The sequence below is a fragment of the Coregonus lavaretus genome, assembly GCF_964263955.1.
Source record: "Coregonus lavaretus genome assembly, chromosome: 6".
Lineage (NCBI taxonomy): Eukaryota > Metazoa > Chordata > Actinopteri > Salmoniformes > Salmonidae > Coregonus > Coregonus lavaretus.
The window spans coordinates 45,925,329-45,945,752 of record NC_139993.1 but is presented as its reverse complement, the minus strand read 5'-3'; the positions used below and the strand labels follow the sequence as shown (position 1 = coordinate 45,945,752).

At 42.5% G+C, this 20,424-nt stretch overlaps 1 protein-coding gene across 1 annotated transcript; it reads left to right on the top strand.

Moving 5' to 3' along the window:
• Nucleotides 1-6,202: 6,202 nt before the first annotated feature.
• Nucleotides 6,203-18,441, top strand: LOC311130207 (sodium-dependent phosphate transport protein 2B-like). The gene is made up of 12 exons (XM_084162905.1): nucleotides 6,203-6,252; nucleotides 6,362-6,496; nucleotides 6,739-6,867; nucleotides 9,787-9,930; nucleotides 11,878-11,989; nucleotides 12,179-12,374; nucleotides 14,570-14,665; nucleotides 15,467-15,587; nucleotides 16,338-16,505; nucleotides 16,807-16,923; nucleotides 17,095-17,219; nucleotides 17,337-18,441. The coding sequence occupies exons 1-12, from the start codon at nucleotides 6,207-6,209 to the stop codon at nucleotides 17,886-17,888; spliced, it is 1,941 nt and encodes a 646-aa protein (XP_084019031.1). The 5' UTR covers nucleotides 6,203-6,206; the 3' UTR covers nucleotides 17,889-18,441.
• The last annotated feature ends 1,983 nt before the right edge of the window (nucleotides 18,442-20,424 follow it).

Genomic DNA, 20,424 nt, shown 5'->3' with positions numbered 1-20,424 from the left:
TTACAGGTTACAACTGCCCATTGATTACAAAAATATTAACCCCTCGTTCCATGTGTCTCTCCTCAGGCCGGTGGTAGTTGGTCCACTCCAGGACTTTGAGATAGAAGAGACTCCTCCGCCCCCGTTGGACATCGAGGGGGCTCCGGCGTACATTGTTCGGACCATCCTAGATTCGAGACGCCGGATGGGGGGTCTCCAATATCTCGTGGAGTGGGAGGGGTACGGCCCGGAGGAGCGGTGCTGGGTGCCGAGGAGGGACATCCTAGACCCGTCTCTTCTGACCGAGTTCCATCGTGGTCATCCTACGCGCCCTGCTCCGCGTCCTCCTGGTCGTCCCCGAGGCCGGCGCACGGCTGGAGCCGCGCGTCAAGGGGGGGGGTACTGTCACGGTTTCGGCCGAGGCGGCTCCTTCTCCTTGTTCGGGCAGGCTTCGGCGGTGGTCTTCTCCGGAGTACTAGCTGCCACCGTTTCGATGTTTCATGTTAGATTGGTTTTGTCTGTTTGTTACACCTGTTCATTGTTAAGTGTTCATTAGGCACCCTATTTAGTTCTCTTGTGTTTGGTCAGGTGTTGTGTGTAATTGTTCGATGTCACGTGTTGTTGTTGGTCCGCTGTTCTGTGCTCTCTGTATTTCGTTTCTGTAAGAGAGTCCTGCACGTTGTGCGCATTTACTTTGGACATTCCAGTGTGCGTATGTTTCGCCTGTGGCCTGTTGCCGTGTTGGCTTGTACTGTCGGACTTCACTAAAGACATCTGGTTTTTGAATCTCTGTGTCCTGCGTGTGATTCCACATTCCCTCTACACTCAACCCTGACACAATGGGCATCTCTCTATGCCATCATGATGTCAACATTAGTTACTGTCATAGCCACTGTATGATGTCATGGGACTGCAGATGAGACAAATTTAATGCAATGTTTGTTGTATATGATCCCCGTCAAAAAATAAAAGATGTAGAGGTAAATGTTGCAGTTACTGATATGGCCAAGCATTAAATGTTGAAGTTACTTTTGAAGCCAGGGCACACATGGAGGCCTACATCAAATCAAAGTGTATTGTTTAGATTGCAGATGTGATCGCTGGTGCAGCAAAATGCTTGTGTTTCAAGCTCCAACAGTGCCGTAATAATATCTAGCAATACAATACACTACGCACATAATTCAAAAAGTAAAAAGAAAGAAATTTAGAAATATCAGAACGAGCAATGTCAGAGTCCGGATTATATATATAAATATATATACAGTATATACTGTAGCTACACGGCGCATTCGGAAATTATTCAGACCCTTTCCCCACATTTTGTTAAGTTACAGCCTTATTCTAAAATTGATTAATTATTTGTTTTTCCTCATCAATCTACACATAATACCCCATAATGACCAAGCGAAAACAGGTTTTTAGAAATGTTCGCAAACATACCTTATTTACATAGGTATTCAGACCCTTTGCTATGAGACTCGAAATTGAGCTCAGGTGCATCCTGTTTCCATTTGTCATCCTTGATGTTTCTACAACTTGATTGGAGTCCACCTGTGGTAAATTCAATTGATTGGACATGATTTGGAAAGGCACACACCTGTCTATAGAAGGTCCCACACTTGACAGTGCATGTCAGAGCAAAAACCAAGCCATGAGGTAGAAGGAATTGTCCGTAGTGTTCAGAGACAGGATTGTCTCGAGGCACAGATCTGAAGAAGGGTATCAAAACATTTCTGCAGCAATGAAGGTCCCCAAGAACACAGTGGCCTCCATTCTTAAATTGGAAAAGTTTGGAACCACCAAGACTCTTCCTAGAGCTGGCCGCCCGGCCAAACTGAGCAATCGGGGGAGAAGGGCCTTGGTCAGGAGGTGACCAAGAACCCGATGGTCACTCTGACAGAGCTCCAGAGTTCCTCTGTGGAGATGGGAGAACCTTCCAGAAGGAGAACCATCTCTGCAGCACTCCACCAATCAGGCCTTCATGGTAAAGTGGCCAGACGGAAGCCACTCCTCAGTAAAAGGCACATGACAGCCCGCTTGGAGTTTGCCAAAAGGCACCTAAAGGACTTTCAGATCATGAGAAACAAGATTATCTGGTCTGATGAAACCAAGATTGAACTCTTTGGCCTGAATGCCAAGCGTCACGTCTGAAGGAAACCTGGCACCATTCCTACGGTGAAGGATGGTGGTGGCAGCATCATGCTGTGGGGATGTTTTTCAGTGGCAGGGACTGGGAGACCAGTCAGGATTGAGGGAAATATGAATAGAGCAAAGTACAGAGAGATCCTTGATGAAAACCTGCTCCAGAGCGCTCAGGACCTCAGACTCGAGCAAAGGTTCACCTTCCAACAGGACACCGACCCTAAGCACACAGCCTCCCCTCAGCAGCCTCCACTGATGTAAACATTATTAAAGTGGTACATTGGGCAAAGCAGTCTCTAAGGTGTAGTGTACAGGGTGGTAGCTGGCTAGTAACAGTGGCTAAGGTTCAGGGCAGGGTACTGGGAGGAGGCCGGCTAGTGGTTACTATTTAACAGTCTGATGGTCTGGAGATAGAAGCTGTTCATCAGTCTTCGTTCCCAGCTTTGATGCACCTATACTGTCTCCTCCTTCTAGATGGTAGCGGGTGAACAGGCCGTGGCTCGGGTGGCTGAGTTCTTTGATGATCTTCTTGGCCTTCCTATGACACCGGATGCTGTATGTCCTGGAGGGCAGGCAGTGTGCCCCCGGTGATGCGTTGGGCTGACCGCACCAGGCGGTGATGCAGCCCGACAGGATGTTCTCAATGGTGCATCTGTAGAAGTTTGTGAAGGTCTTAGGGGGCAAGCTGAATTTCTTCAGCCTCCTGAGGTTGAAGAGGCGCTGTTGCGCTTTCTTCACCACACTGTCTGTGTGAAGGGACAATGTCAGGTTTTGACTCTCTCTCCTGCTCAGCTCCTTCGTTTTGTTGAGGTAGAGGTTATTTTCCTGGCACCACTCCGCCACTCCGCCGTTATGTATCTTTTGGTCAAGAGCATCAGCAAGAGCCTCAGCAGATGAGTTGTGTTTTGCAAATAACACAGTTGGCTATTTGTTATTAGAGAAGTCAAAATAGTTATTAATACCATCTCTTTACTATTTAATACTATATCAAATATGCATATATATATATATATATATATATATATATATATATATATATAGTAGAAAAACATGTAAGCGCAAAACTGTAAAGGGAATATTCTTGATCAAGCATTTTCCATTGAATGGGAGTTGGTTGGTTGCGTGGTTATAAACTTCAATCGTTATTCATCACAAATCAGTCACCAATTATTTGTGTGGCATGTAGGCTTGAACTGAAGTACACTTGGATTTATGATGGCACAAACAAGGTCCTAAACCTGATTCTAAATAAATTATACCTCTGCAACATGCTGTAATACTCAAGTGTTTTAACCAAAAATCAGCTATTGACGCAAGTGACCCTGTCACCCAATGGTTTCAGGGGTTGATTTATATGAATTCAACCAAAACTGAATGTTGATCTGATATATACTGAGTGTTCAAAACATTAGGAACACCTGGTCTTTCCATTACATAGACTGACCAGGTGAATCCAGGGGAAAGCTATGATCCCTTTTTGATGTCACCAGTTAAATCCAATTCAATCAGTGTAGATGAAGGGGAGTAGACCGATTTAAAGAAGGATGTTTAAGCCTTGAGACATGGATTGTGTGTGTGCCATTCAGAGGGTGAATGGGCAAGTTTTAAGTGTCTTTGAAAGGGGTATGGTAGTAGGTGCCAGGCGCACTGGTTTGAGTTGTCAAGAACTGCAACACTGCTGGGTTTTCACGCTCAACAGTTTCCTGTGTGTATCAAAAATGGTCCACCATCCAAAGAACATCCAGCCAACTTGACACAGGCATTGGAGTCAACATGGGCCAGCATCCCTGTGGAATGCTTTTTCGACACCTTGTAGAGTCCATGTTTGTTTGTTTATTGGCTGGTTGCTTGGTTTGTTATTGCTGTACAACATGTGGGAAAACTTAAAGTACTTTCAAACCTGATATGCTGTGTTATCTGTATCATAAAGATACAGTAGATTGATAGGAGTGTGTATGGGTGAGAGAGAGAGAGAGACTAAATTTAGTAGGCCTATATAGATCTTATAAATACCTTTACCCACAACCCATTATACTGTTGTTGTTGTTCTGTAGAATTTGGCTTAACCCACAAAGGCTACCAAAAGCCACCACCAGAGAGCATTACACACAAATGCAAACTTACCCGGCCAGGACAACCTAAAAACACGCCACTTTGATACAGCTCAAAACGAAAGGGACTTTTTCGTAGCAGGTTCTGAGAATTTACGCAGCAGGTTAAGAGAGTTAACGTAGCAGGTCAGGATAATTAGGTTAAGGTTAGGAAAAGGGTTAGCGATATTGTCACGATCGTCAAAAGGAGTAGACCAATGCGCAGCGTGGAATGCGAACATACTTTATTTTATTCACCACACGAACAAAAACAACAAAACGATACATGAAGTCCTTGGTAACAAACACGGAACAAGATCCCACAATACACTGTGCCAAACAGGCTGCCTAAGTATGGTTCCCAATCAGAGACAACAAGCAACAGCTGATTCTCGTTGCCTCTGATTGAGAACCACCCCGGCCAACATAGATACACATGAACTAGATCCTAAACACAGAACACAAACACATAGAATCTACACACCCTGGCTCAACATATAAGAGTCCCAGAGCCAGGGCGTGACAGATATTCTAGATGGCCTAAACCTGTATAAAGTCTTAATTAATTTGGAAGGCATATTAGTGAAAACTGCTATAATTTTCGTTATTTGAATACCCTGTTCTCAATCAAAGTGTGATAAATATTCACAGACCGGCCTTTAGATGTTTGAAGATGTGGCTATACAGTAAATCCATGTTGAAATCATCAAGGTTATTTGGTTAGGCCTAGTTAATTTGCAGCTTTTCTTTCCGGCCTATTCCGACATTGTCTGCTACTATCATCCCGCAAAAAAAAAAAAAGTTTATGACAGGCATTAGCCTACATTTTACCTAGTGTCAACAAAGTTGTAAAAACCCATGGCAGAGTAGTAATATTCCATCATACACTAATCATTTGATGTTGCCTGGCCTACATTCACTGTGGATGCTCAGGTAAGGTCACTCACTCACTGTCAGAGCGCCCCTTTTGCCACGGACTTTGAACAGTCAGGGTCCAGCGGGTTTTCCCTCCCCAGCGCTTTATAAGCAGTACGCGGTATCGAGGTAGCTCAGGTGAAGGACTCCTGCAAAAGCCTCCACTGCAGGTGCGTATTACCACCCTTCATACTGCAATACACCACACATTAGAAACAAGACTCATTTAGGTAATATCACAACAAAATAAAACCACAACAAACCAAACAAAGATATGTTAGAAATTGTTACCTATAGCTGTATGCGCTTATAACCTCGAAATTATTATTATTATTGTTGTTGTTGTTGGCACGCAGCTACACACAGTTTGGGGCCAATGACTGGTCGAGCTTGTTCTCAGGAGTGCTATTTTCTGCTGTTTTTACCTTGCATTTTTGGGGGGTCAAATGTTGCAAAGATAATGAGGATATAACTATTATTGTTATTATTAGATTAATAGGCATTAATTGTATTAGTTTTAGCCTAGTAATAGGCATAGCATGCCTCTGTTGTACCCTATTGTTGTTTGAGATAACTCATTTTGATCCTTGGAAAATTAGCTTAGAGAGCTTTACTGATTCAACTTTTCGTATGGTTTTCTTGAGGATAGTAGGTCCCTAGCATACAGTCATATTTGTATTTCTCTGTGGACTTTTATCAATGTGGATGTGAAAAAGCAACATCACCATGAGTTATTCCCGTGGAATAAGTTTCCATAATTTAAAGCAGAAATTGTCATATTTTGTAACATCTTGTGACAGGCATAAGATTTCTTGGTTATGCGCAAAAATAAATAAGAAATCAGGAACTATCAAAAAGAGGTGTCACAATAAAAAAGGACTGTGTATTTGTTTCCTCTGAGAGAAAAAACATACTTAAAAAGTGAACAGGTACTGGCTTTTCACATTTAAATGTCTTTCTTTCCAAATTGATTTATTAAAGTCTAAACTGTTTAGCCTTACTCCAATATACCTTGAAGTTTGCTACATGTTCTTCATGGTTTACCTCAAAGTAATGTAAGTTATTTTTCCCTGTAGGGCAATGCCTCTTCATCCAGAATTCAGAGATACTCCATCTCCCACTCTTGGTATGTACAGTAGGCTACGCTTTACTATCTATGAAATCCATACCTCACCACCAGGCAGCAGCACCACACACAGAGGCAACCTCCACTCACAATTATCCTAATCCCACAGATGATGCTGGTAAGGCACCTAAAGACTCAGTCGTCCTGCCGGCATACTCTACCATGGACCTGGTGGACAAGGACCCGGATGAGGATGACCCCTGGAACCTCCCTGAACTGCAGGACACTGGACTCAAGTGGTCAGGTGAGATAGAGAATGGTTGCGTCTGAAATTGTGTCCGAAATTGCACCTTATTCCCAACAAAGTGCACGACTTTTGACCTATGTGCGCTTGTCAAAAGTTGTGCACTATGTAGGGAATAGGGTGCCATTTCGGACACAGCCTAGCTCACCTTCTTCACCCTTCACTGTGATGAAAATCAAGGCTGTTGAAGTGAGAACCTGTGTGACTACACCAACAAAAATCCAGTCTCTCTTTGGAAACAGAGTTGGATGCCAAAGGGAAGGTTATGCGGGTTCTGACTTCCATCGTCAAGTTTATTCTGCTAGTTGGACTTCTCTACATGTTCGTCTGCTCTCTGGACGTCCTGAGCTCTGCTTTCCAGCTAGTTGGAGGTAACTTTAAACCCGTTCTCTCTCTCTGTCAGAGTTGACAAAATGAATGTTATGGTTTTATACTGAATCTTTGTTGATGCACATAATTCAACCCAATCATATAATATACAGTCACAATCAAATTAACGTCTATGGGATCGGTGTCCCGAATACGGGACGGTTGTGCTAACGTGCGCTAATGTGATTAGCATGACTGTTGTAAGTAACAGCAAACTTTCCAGAACATAGACATGTCTTATATGGGCAGAAAGCTTAAATTATTGTTAATCTAACTGCACTGGCCAATTTACAGTAGCTATTACAGTGACAAAATACCATGCAATTGTTTGAGGAGAGTGCACAACAAAAAAATACGTATCAAGGCAACTGGTTTGATACGTTCACCTCTGAAGGTAAATAATGTACTTACATTCAGCAATCTTGCTCTGACTTGTCATCCTAAGGGTCCCAGAGATAAAATGTATCATAGTTTCGTTTGATAAAATCAATTTTATATTCAAATGTAGGAACTGGGTTCTACAGTTTGAACCCCTGCTGTCTCTGGCCATCTAGATGTGTGAAAGTTAGTGTATAAGCTCATGATCCATCATTTATGACATTCCTGGGAGTGTGTAAACTTACATTTTGTATTACCATATCATTTTTGTGTGTTCTCTTTAGTTACAGTGGGGGAAAAAAGTATTTAGTCAGCCACCAATTGTGCAAGTTCTCCCACTTAAATATATGAGAGAGGCCTGTAATTTTCATCATAGGTACACGTCAACTATGACAGACAAAATGAGAGAAAAAAAATCCAGAAAATCACATTGTAGGATTTTTAATGAATTTATTTGCAAATTATGGTGGAAAATAAGTATTTGGTCACCTACAAACAAGCAAGATTTCTGGCTCTCACAGACCTGTAACTTCTTCTTCAAGAGGCTCCTCTGTCCTCCATTCGTTACCTGTATTAATGGCACCTGTTTGAACTTGTTATCAGTATAAAAGACACCTGTCCACAACTTCAAACAGTCACACTCCAAACTCCACTATGGCCAAGACCAAAGAGCTGTCAAAGGACACCAGAAACAAAATTGTAGACCTGCACCAGACTGGGAAGACTGAATCTGCAATAGGTAAGCAGCTTGGTTTGAAGAAATCAACTGTGGGAGCAATTATTAGGAAATGGAAGACATACAAGACCACTGATAATCTCCCTCGATCTGGGGCTCCACGCAAGATCTCACCCGTGGGGTCAAAATGATCACAAGAACGGTGAGCAAAAATCCCAGAACCACACAGGGGGACCTAGTGAATGACCTGCAGAGAGCTGGGACCAAAGTAACAAAGCCTACCATCAGTAACACACTACGCAGCCAGGGACTCAAATCCTGCAGTGCCAGACGTGTCCCCCTGCTTAAGCCAGTACATGTCCAGGCCCGTCTGAAGTTTGCTAGAGTGCATTTGGATGATCCAGAAGAGGATTGGGAGAATGTCATATGGTCAGATGAAACCAAAATTTTTGGTAAAAACTCATCTCGTCGTGTTTGGAGGACAAAGAATGCTGAGTTGCATCCAAAGAACACCATACCTACTGTGAAGCATGGGGGTGGAAACATCATGCTTTGGGGCTGTTTTTCTGCAAAGGGACCAGGACGACTGATCCGTGTAAAGGAAAGAATGAATGGGGCCATGTATCGTTAGATTTTGAGTGAAAACCTCCTTCCATCAGCAAGGGCATTGAAGATGAAACGTGGCTGGGTCTTTCAGCATGACAATGATCCCAAACACACCGCCCGGGCAACGAAGGAGTGGCTTCGTAAGAAGCATTTCAAGGTCCTGGAGTGGCCTAGCCAGTCTCCAGATCTCAACCCCATAGAAAATCTTTGGAGGGAGTTGAAAGTCCGTGTTGCCCAGCGACAGCCCCAAAACATCACTGCTCTAGAGGAGATCTGCATGGAGGAATGGGCCAAAATACCAGCAACAGTGTGTGAAAACCTTGTGAAGACTTACAGAAAACGTTTGACCTGTGTCATTGCCAACAAAGGGTATATAACAAAGTATTGAGAAACTTTTGTTATTGACCAAATACTTATTTTCCACCATAATTTGCAAATAAATTCATTAAAAATCCTACAATGTGATTTTCTGGAAAAAAAAATATCATTTTGTCTGTCATAGTTGACGTGTACCTATGATGAAAATTACAGGCCTCTCTCATCTTTTTAAGTGGGAGAACTTGCACAATTGGTGGCTGACTAAATACTTTTTTCCCCACTGTATGTACTTGAAAATGTATCAATTGACCAATTCGGCACATTTGGACAGACTTGATACAAAAGAGTCCAGTATTGCAATGCTTCACTGGATCAATCTGAAACTTTGCACACACACTGCTACCATCTAGTGGCCAAAATCTAAATTGTGCCTAAACTGCAATATTATATTGTGGCCTTACTCTTGCATTTCAAAAAAATAGAAAATGCATGTTTTTTTGTTTGTATTATCTTTTATCAGATCTAATGTGTTATATTCTCCTACATTAATTTCACATTTCCACACATTTCAAAGTGTTTCCTTTCAAATGGTATCAAGAATATGCATATCCTTGCTTCAGGTCCTGAGCTACAGGCAGTTAGATTTGGGTATGTCATTTTAGGCAAAAATTGAAACAAAGGGTCCGATCCTTAAGAGGTTAAAGTAATAAAAAGTTATGTTTATTGTCAACCAGGTCCTGATAAGGGACCTATTGTCCCTACTTATGTTTTAGCTCTGCTCATTTGATGATACTCTCATACTTTCATGTTGATGACATTACACAATATTTTCTATCCTCTCATTCTGTTTATGAATATCATAAAATAGACGTTTTATGGATACCAAAGCACTTATGGGACGTTTTCATGGTGAATTTGGCTGTGTGTCACTGTGTATCCGTAGGTAAGGCAGCCGGGGACATCTTCCAGGACAATGCGGTGCTGTCCAACCCTGTGGCTGGCCTGGTGATTGGAGTGCTGGTCACAGTGTTAGTCCAGAGCTCCAGCACATCCTCCTCTATTGTGGTCAGCATGGTGTCTTCTGGATGTGAGTATCAACACACATACAAGTACACATGGGACACATACACAAATAAACAGATAGCCTAGCAGTTAAGAGCATTGGGCCAGTAACCAAAAGTCTGCTGGTTTGAATCCCCGAGCCGACTAGGTGAAAAATCTACCTGTGCCCTTGAGCAAGGCACTTAACTCTAATTGCTCCTGTAAGTTGCTCTGGATAAAAGCGTTGGCTAAATGACTAAAATGTAAACAAACACATTTGCACACACTCATACATACACATCTATATACAGTACCAGTCAAAAGTTTGGACACACCTACTCATTCAAGGGTTTTTCTTTATCTTTACAATTTTCTACATTGTAGAATAATAGTGAAGACATCAAAACTATGAAATAACACATATGGAATCATGTAGTAAACAAAAAAGTGTTAAACAAATCAAAATATATTTTATATTTGAGATTCTTCAAATAGCCACCCTTTGCCTTGATGACAGCTTTGCACACTCTTGGCATTCTCTCAACCAGCTTCACCTGGAATGCTTTTCCAACAGTCTTGAAGGAGTTCCCACATATGCTGAGCACTTGTTGGCTGCTTTTCCTTCACTCTGCAGTCCGACTCATCCCAAACCATCTCAATTGGGTTGAGGTCCGGGGATTGTGGAGGCCAGGTCATCTGATGCAGCATTCCATCACTCTCCTTCTTGGTCAAATAGCCCTTACACAGCCTGGAGGTGTGTTGGGTCATTGTCCTGTTGAAAAACAAATGATAGTCCCACTAAGCCCAAACCAGATGGGATGGCGTATCGCTGCAGAATGCTGTGGTAGCCATGCTGGTTAAGTGTGCCTTGAATTCTAAATGAATCGCAGACAGTGTAAACAGCAAAGCACCCCCACACAATAATACCTCCTCCTCCATGCTTTACGGTGGGAACTACACATGCGGAGATCATCCGTTCACCCACACCGCATCTCACAAAGACACAGTGGTTGGAACTAAAAATCTCCAATTTGGACTCCATACCAAAGGACAAATTTCCACCAGTCTAATGTCCATTGCTCGTGTTTCTTGGCCCAAGCAAGTCTCTTCTTATTATTGGTGTCCTTTAGTAGTGGTTTCTTTGCAGCAATTCGACCATGAAGGCCTCATTCACACAGTCTCCTCTGAACAGTTGATTTTGAGATGTGTCTGTTACTTGAACTCTGTGAAGCATTTATTTGGGCTGCAATTTATGAGGCTGGTAAGTCTAATTAACTTATCCTCTGCAGCAGAGGTAACTCTGGGTCTTCCATTCCTGTGGCGGTCCTCATGATAATAATAATAATAATAATATGCCATTTAGCAGATGAGAGCCAGTTTCATCATAGTGCTTGATGGTTTTTGCGACTGCACTTGAAGAAACTTCCAAAGTTCTTGAAATGTTCCGTATTGACTGATCTACATGTCTTAAAGTAATGATGGACTGTCGTTTCTCTTTGCGCTGTACTTGCCATAATATGGACTTGGTCTTTTACCAAATCTTCTGTATAACGCCCCTACCTTGTCATAACACAACTGATTGGCTCAAATGCATTAAGAAGGAAAGAAATTCCACAAATTAACTTTCAACAAGACACACCTGTTAATTGAAATGCATTCCAGGTGACTACCTCATGAAGCTGGTTGAGAAAATGCCAAGAGTATGCAAAGCTGTCATCAAGGCAAAGGGTGGCTACTTTGAAGAATCTCAAATATAAAATATATTTTGATTTGTTTAACACTTTTTTGGTTACTACATGATTCCATATGTGTTATTTCATAGTTTTGATGTCTTCACTAATATTGTACAATGTAGAAAATAGTGAAAATAAAGAAAAACCCTTGAATGAGTAGGTGTGTCCAAACTTTTGACTGGTAGCGTACATACCTACATGATCAAAGCCAAGTGATTATTGTCTCATATAAACCTAAAGTGATTGTATCTTCATTGTAGTGCTGGAGGTCCAGTCTGCAGTGCCCGTCATTATGGGAGCCAACATTGGAACCTCAGTCACCAACACCATCGTGGCCATGATGCAGGCAGGTGACAGAAATGAGTTCCGCAGGTACATCTGACTGGATAACTTTCTAAGCAGCCTCAATCGATAGAAGTTTACATCACCATTTTTGACTATAAAAAAGCATTCTAATTTGTTGCTTGGTAACAAGCAGATTTTTTTGGGAAGAAAAAAGAGAGATAATGATATCATGCTGGATAAAAAGTGAGATGTAGATCCTGGTGTTATTTCTTCCAGGGCGTTTGCTGGTGCCACGGTTCATGACTTCTTTAACTGGCTGTCTGTGCTGATCCTGCTGCCGCTGGAGGCGGCCACTGGTGTCCTGTATAAACTCACCAAGATCGTCATCGACTCCTTTAACATCCGGGGGGGTGACAATGCCCCTGACTTGCTCAACGTCATCACTAACCCCCTCACCAGCACCATCATAGCGGTAGGAGCAGCGATTTCACCATCATGAAACATCTTATTAATCACTATATAAAATGTTATTCTGGATGATGTCATCTGGTGTGCATCATGTGATTTCAACCAACTATGAGCAAGCAAAGGTTAGTACTTCTGAAAAGATAATGCTCCTGCCCAGACGTTGCATGCATCAACCAATGGTTGCGTGCCATGTCATTGACTGTGTCATCGACTGACAGATTGCTATAACATACAGTGAGGGAAAAAAGTATTTGATCCCCTGCTGATTTTGTACGTTTGCCCACTGACAAAGAAATTATCAGTCTGTAATTTTAATGGCAGGTTTATTTGAACAGTGAGAGACAGAATAACAACAAAAAAATCCAGAAAAACGCATGTCAAAAATGTTATGAATTGATTTGCATTTTAATGAGGGAAATAAGTATTTGACCCCTCTGCAAAACATGACTTAGTACTTGGTGGCAAAACCCTTGTTGGCAATCACAGAGGTCAGACGTTTCTTGTAGTTGGCCACCAGGTTTGCACACATCTCAGGAGGGATTTTGTCCCACTCCTCTTTGCAGATCTTCTCCAAGTCATTAAGGTTTCGAGGATGACGTTTGGCAACTCGAACCTTCAGCTCCCTCCACAGATATTCTATGAGATTAAGGTCTGGAGACTGGCTAGGCCACTCCAGGACCTTAATGTACTTCTTCTTGAGCAACTCCTTTGTTGCCTTGGCCGTGTGTTTTGGGTCATTGTCATGCTGGAATACCCAGCCACGACCCATTTTCAATGCCCTGGCTGAGGGAAGGAGGTTCTCACCCAAGATTTGACGGTACATGGCCCCGTCCATCGTCCCTTTGATGCGGTGAAGTTGTCCTGTCCCCTTAGCAGAAAAACACCCCCAAAGCATAATGTTTCCACCTCCATGTTTGACGGTGGGGATGGTGTTCTTGGGGTCATAGGCAGCATTCCTCCTCCTCCAAACATGGCGAGTTGAGTTGATGCCAAAGAGCTCGACTTTGGTCTCATCTGACCACAACACTTTCACCCAGTTCTCCTCTGAATCATTCAGATGTTCATTGGCAAACTTCAGACGGGCCTGTATATGTGCTTTCTTGAGCAGGGGGACGTTGCGGGCGCTGCAGGATTTCAGTCCTTCACGGCGTAGTGTGTTACCAATTGTTTTCTTGGTGACTATGGTCCCAGCTGCCTTAAGATCATTGACAAGATCCTCCCGTGTAGTTCTGGGCTGATTCCTCACCGTTCTCATTATCATTGCAACCTCACGAGGTGAGATCTTGCATGGAGCCCCAGGCCGAGGGAGATTGACAGTTATTTTGTGTTTCTTCCATTTGCGAATAATCACACCAACTGTTGTCACCTTCTCACCAAGCTGCTTGGCGATGGTCTTGTAGCCCATTGTAGGTCTACAATCTTATCCCTGACATCCTTGGAGAGCTCTTTGGTCTTGGCCATGGTGGAGAGTTTGGAATCTGATTGATTGATTGATTGCTTCTGTGGACAGGTGTCTTTTATACAGGTAACACACTGAGATTAGGAGCACTCCCTTTAAGAGTGTGCTCCTAATCTCAGCTCGTTACCTGTATAAAAGACACCTGGGAGCCAGAAATCTTTCTGATTGAGAGGGGGTCAAATACTTATTTCCCTCATTAAAATGCAAATCAATTTATAACATTTTTGACATGCGTTTTTCTGGATTTATTTGTTGTTATTCTGTCTCTCACTGTTCAAATAAACCTACCATTAAAATTATAGACTGATAATTTCTTTGCCAGTGGGCAAACGTACAAAATCAGCACGGGATCAAATACTTGTTTCCCTCACTGTAGGTGGTCCTGTGTGTCTCAATCTGTAGAGCATGGCGCTTACAACAGCAAATATTGTGGGTTCGATTCCCGCTGGGGCCACCCATACGTAAAATGTATGCATGATTGTAAGTCGCTTTGGTTAAAAGTGTCTTCTAAATGGCGTATATTATTATCGCATGAGCGTCACTAATGCACCTGATAAAGCATTAACTACAATATGAGAAGTGAAACGTATTAGAATGTATTTATATAGCTAACAAGATGCATATACAACCCTGAAACATATTTGAAACATCAGCTTAATTTTACATTTGAGTTGATAGAGAACTTTAGTAGGCTATAATAAAATGATATACAACTGAACAGAAACCTTTCTTTCCTCTAGCTGGATAAAACTGTCATCAGTGACATTGCCACGGGTGACCCAGCGGCCAGAAACAAGAGTCTGATCAAAATCTGGTGCAGAACAGAGAAATTCACGGTAAGACCCTGTCATAATAACCCTGTCACACCAGGAATTATTCATCAGATAGTCAAACAATGAGTTATTTTTGACCAAGTTTGTGATGATTGAGGATTAAGAGTTTTCCGACAGTAAAAAACAAGATAACGCTGTAGTATAGCTGGGAGTGCTATCTCTTAAGCCCTCTGTCGCAGGGTTAATGTCTGACAGCTTTTAGCTTGGCCAGAGTTCTTCTACTTATAAGGACCAGTGCTTTATTGCCACTACACCATGAGTCAAAAACGCGATTTTCCTGTGTTTATATATATATATTTTCACACTATGAGTTTGGAATAATCCTGTGAAATTGTGAAAATTATTATAATGCCCTTTTAGTGTAAGAGCTGTTTGAAAAGACCGCCTGAAATGTCAGCCTGTTGTTTTGGTGGGATAAAGTTTTTGCCTGCCTGGTGACATCACCAGGTGGTAAATCAGTTAATAGACCTCTCTGCTAATAACAGCTAGTTTTCAGTTTTCCACTCCCCACTCAGACCACTCCCAGACAGTCCTAGCAAAACTCTAGCTTGAAAAATTGCTCTTTGCTATTTTTGTTTCTTTTTGACCATTTTAATTGAAAACAATCACAGTAAGGTACTTAACTGTTACCCAGAAATGATTTGATATTGAGATAAAAACGGCTGTATTGCACCTTTAATAAAATGCCCTGTCTTTACTAGTCAAAGTGGATAAGGTTATTGTTTCCATAGGGTTTGATTACAATGATTATGAACTATGCATTTTATCTGTATTGGCTAAAAAACTATTATTATTCTTTTTTAGACTCTTTTAAATATAACAGTTCCCTCAGCTGCCAACTGCACGACCGGCATCCCCTGTTGGGTGGAAGGCAACAGGACATGGACCCAGATAAATGTGACTGAGACGATCAATCTAGAGAGATGTAAGTACAGCACAATCACTGTGCCCATGATCCCACAAAGGCCTATACAGAGCAATTTGGATTACCTGATATGCTCAGTTAAACGTCTGTGAAACCCCCCCCCCCCCACCGCCAGACAAGGACAATGACTTCCATTCAGCCAGACAAGGACAATGACTTCCATTCAGTCTATTAAGTGACTCATCACATACCCTCCCTTCACCTCTTCCACCTGCTCAAAAACCCTCCCCTCACCTCCTCTCCCTGCTCAAATACCCTCCCCTCACCCCCTCTGCCTGCTCAAATACCCTCCCCACACCCCCTCAACCCACTCAAAAGGCCCATTCATTCTGGCCAGCTGAAGCACCTGAGTGGCCCAAGGCCGAACGACGGCCAGCACTCCCAAGTCTGACACAGCCAATCAAAATGAATACCTGTACGCTTGGATTTAAAAATCAGCCAATCAAAACAAGGGAAAGGGTCATCGCTCTCATTTTGGCTTGGATCAGATCCTGTTGTAATGTAACCCCTTACTTTGGGTCACCAGACATGTCAGGGATAAGTGTAGAAGATATGGGGGAAAAAACATGTTGACTATTGAAGTAACATTCTTCCTATCCTTTCCATCAAATCGGTGGAAGTCATGTCAGGACAGAAAAATTACCGTATCACTAAGCTCACTAAACTAATGACCTTCTCTCTAATCTTTCAGTGTTATCCCACCTTTGTCCCAGGTATATCTTTAATAACATTTGGGATCTTCCCATGCAGGCAACCATATCTTTGCCTATGCTAACCTGCCTGACCTGGCTGTGGGCCTCATCCTGCTGGCCCTGTCCCTGCTCATCCTCTGTACCTGCCTCATCCTCATCGTCAAGCTGCTCAACTCCATGCTCAAGGGACAGGTGGCCGTGGTCATCAAGAAGGTGCTCAACACAGGTGAGAAGACATTGGCTATCTTCCCAATCTACTCAGAACGCTAGTAGAACATGCGTCCTGTTTGATAACACAGGTAAAGCCACTCTGCAGCTTGAAGGTCACATCAGGTACTCTGGTCCTGTTACATGACAGTCCAAGCTCAGGTACAACTATCCTGTGATTCTCACGGTCAGTTTGATGTTGATGCCGAAAGTAATCCTACAATTCACTTTGATGTTGAAGGTGTCATAATAGGGTCATAGTGATCTTACGGTTATGGTCTCCAAGCTAATGCTTAACCTGCTCTGTCTTGTCTGTTCAGACTTCCCCTTCCCCTTCGGCTGGGTCACTGGTTACATCGCCATCCTGGTCGGAGCAGGAATGACCTTCATCGTTCAGAGCAGCTCTGTCTTCACCTCTGCAATCACGCCCCTTGTTGGTGAGTAGTTAGGCCTATTTGTTTAGCGTCTATCTATCCATTTACCTTTAGCTGTCTCCTATTGCATCCAAATCTACTGGTACACTCAAGTATTCTTTCAGTATCATGTAACCCGGCATGTATTATTTTTCTCTGCCCCATGTCTTATTCCTTCTCTCTAAATTCTAACAGGTATTGGTGTTATTAGCCTTGAGAGAGCCTATCCCCTGACATTGGGCTCTAATATCGGCACAACTACCACTGCTATTCTTGCTGCTATGGCTGCTCCCGGAGAAACACTGGCCAACTCATTGCAGGTTTGTTGTAGTAATCAACTTTTTTATGGCGGTGTCATATTGCTCTCTGTCCACTCTCTCTCTGTATACATCAGTATTTTTTAAGTTTCACTCACCCTGTTTGCATCTCCTCTCCAGATTGCACTGTGCCATTTCTTCTTCAACATAGCAGGGATCTTGCTGTGGTACCCTATCCCATTCACTCGGATCCCCATCCGCTTGGCCAGAGCCCTGGGGAACCGCACAGCCAAGTATCGCTGGTTCGCAGTGATCTACCTCCTGCTCTGCTTCTTCCTCATGCCCCTGACCATCCTGGGGCTCTCTCTGGCCAGCTGGCAGGCCCTGGTGGGGGTGGCCGTGCCCATCGTTGTACTGGCCATCTTCATCATCATCGTCAACCTGATGCAGGTGCGTTGTCCTCGGTACCTGCCCAGCGGGCTACGGAACTGGGACTTCCTGCCCCGCCCCCTGCACTCCATGGCCCCCTGGGATCAAGTGGTGATGTCTGGCATGGCCTTCTGTGGCACCCGCTGCTGCTGCTGCTTTAAGTGCTGCCAGAAGACTGAGGATGAAGACAAGGGTGGTAAGGAGAGGAAGAAGAGTCAAGAGATGTATGATAACCCAGCCCTAACCAGAGACAATGAGCCACAAGAGACCCCCAAGGAAACTGTGAAAGCTACACAGCTCTGACACAGTTATGAATTCACTGTAACATATCTGTAAGACATATATAACCTATTTGTAACATATTTGTAATCCCCCATGTTTGCTCAGGCTTTATGGAGTTAACCAGTCTCTGTTTCGGTGATACTGTGTCACGAAGTGGTGTAGGCCCGAACAGGGCAACTGTACTTCTTGTAGGAGAACATCACCAAAAAGTGTTGAGTATCCACTGTATATATTTATTGGGGCGAAATACATATATTGCTAAAACCACTCCATGGAATCATACAACAGACTCAAATAAAATAAAATAAAAATAGTATTTGTCACATGCGCCGAATACAACAGGTGTAGACCTTACCGTGAAATGCTTACTTAGAGGCCCTTAAAACTAACAACGCAGTTTTAAGACAAATAGGAGTTAAGAAAATATTTAGTAAATAAACTCAAGTTTTAAAAAATATTAACACAATAAAATAACAATAACAAGGCTATATACAGGGGGTACCGGTACTGAGTCAATGTGCGGGGGTACAGGTTAGTCAAGGTAATTGAGGTAATATGTAGATGTAGGTAGAGGTAAAGTGACTATGCATAGATAATAAACAGCGAGTAGCAGCAGCGTAAAAAAAAAGGGGGGGGGGGGTCAATGCAAATAGTCCGGGTAGCCATTTGATTAACTGTTCAGCAGTCTTATGGCTTGGGGGTAGAAGCTGTTAAGGAGACTTTTGGACCTACAGTTGAAGTCGTAAGTTTACATACACTTAGGTTTGAGTCATTAAAACTTGTTTTTCAACCACTCCACACATTTCTTGTTAACAAACTATAGTTTTGGCAAGTCGGTTAGGACATGTACTTTGTGCATGACACAAGTAATTTTTCCAACAACTGTTTACAGACAGATTATTTCACGTATAATTCACTGTATCACAATTCCAATGGGTCAGAAGTTTACATACACTAAGTTGACTGTGCCTTTAAACAGCTTGGAAAATTCCAGAAAATGATTATGGCTTTAGAAGCTTCTGATAGGCTAATTGACATCATTTGAGTCAATTGGAGGTGTACCTTTGGATGTATTTCAAGGCCTACCTTCAAACTCAGTGCCTCTTTGCTTGACATCATGGGAAAATCAAAAGAAATCAACCAAGACCTCAGAAGAAAAATTGTAGACCTCCACAAGTCTGGTTCATCCTTGGGAGCAATTTCCAAACGCCTGAAGGTACCACATTCATCTGTACAAACAATAGTATGCAAGTATAAACACCATGGGACCACGCAGCCATAATACCGCTCAGGAAGGAGACGCGATCTGTCTCCTAGAGATGAACGTACTTTGGTGCGAAAATTGCAAATCAATCCCAGAACAACAGCAAAGGACCTTGTGAAGATGCTGGAGAAAACAGGTACAAAGGTATCTATATCCACAGTAAAACTAGTCCGATATCGACATAACCTGAAAGGCCGCTCAGCAAGGAAGAAGCCACTGCTCTAAAACTGCCATAAAAACGCCAGACTACGGTTTGCAACTGCACATGGGGACAAAGATCGTACTTTTTTGAGAAATGTCCACTGGTCTGATGAAACAAAAATAGAACTGTTTTGCCATAATGACCATCGTTATGTTTGGAGGAAAAAGGGGGGTGCTTGCAAGCCGAAGAACACCATCCCAACCGTGAAGCACGGGGGTGGCAGCATCATGCTGTGGGGGTGCCTTGCTGCAGGAGGGACTGGTGCACTTCACAAAATAGATGCCATCATGAGGAAGGAAAATTATGTGGATATATTGAAGCAACATCTCAAGACATCAGTCAGGAAGTTCAAGCTTAGTCGCAAATGGATCTTCCAAATGGACAATAACCCCAAGCATACTTCCAAAGTTGTGGCAAAATGGCTTAAGGACAACAAAGTCAAGGTATTGGAGTGGCCATCACAAAGCCCTGACCTCAATCCCATAGAAAATGTGTGGGCAGAACTGAAAAAGTGTGTGAGAGCAAGGAGGCCTACAAACCTGACTCAGTTACACCAGCTCTGTCAGGAGGAATGGGCCAAAATTCACCCAACTTATTGTGGGAAGCTTGTGGAAGGCTACCCGAAACGTTTGACCCAAGTTAAACAATTTAAAGGCAATGCTACTAAATACTAATTGAGTGTATGTAAACTTCTGACCCACTGGGAATGTGATGAAAGAAATAAAAGCTGAAAGAAATAATTCTCTCTACTATTATTCTGACATTTTACATTCTTTAAATAAAGTGGTGATCCTAACTGACCTAAAACAGGGAATTTTTACTAGGATTAAATGTCAGGAATTGTGAAAAACTGAGTTTAAATGTATTTGGCTAAGGTGTATGTAAACTTCCGACTTCAACTGTAGACATCCCTGTTATATATTTTTGATAATGTGTATTAAATGTATCATTTCAACTTTCATGATAAATAGAATGGGATAAACATGTACTGTTTATTGAATCACTGAAATATTTTCTGTTATTACTATTTTTAAATGTTTTATCTTTTGATATTTGTAAATAATACAAATTGTTAGTTGTAAACTGAATGT

What these genes read in the sequence shown, in the direction of transcription:
- LOC311130207 (XM_084162905.1), top strand. Translation starts at nt 6,207, where the DNA reads ATGCCTCTTCATCCAGAATTCAGAGATACTCCATCTCCCACTCTTG. An exon ending in GACAGAAATGAGTTCCGCAG is followed by an intron (nt 11,990 to 12,178) that starts GTACATCTGACT and finishes TATTTCTTCCAG; the next exon opens with GGCGTTTGCTGGTGCCACGG. An exon ending in GCAGAACAGAGAAATTCACG is followed by an intron (nt 14,666 to 15,466) that starts GTAAGACCCTGT and finishes ATTCTTTTTTAG; the next exon opens with ACTCTTTTAAATATAACAGT.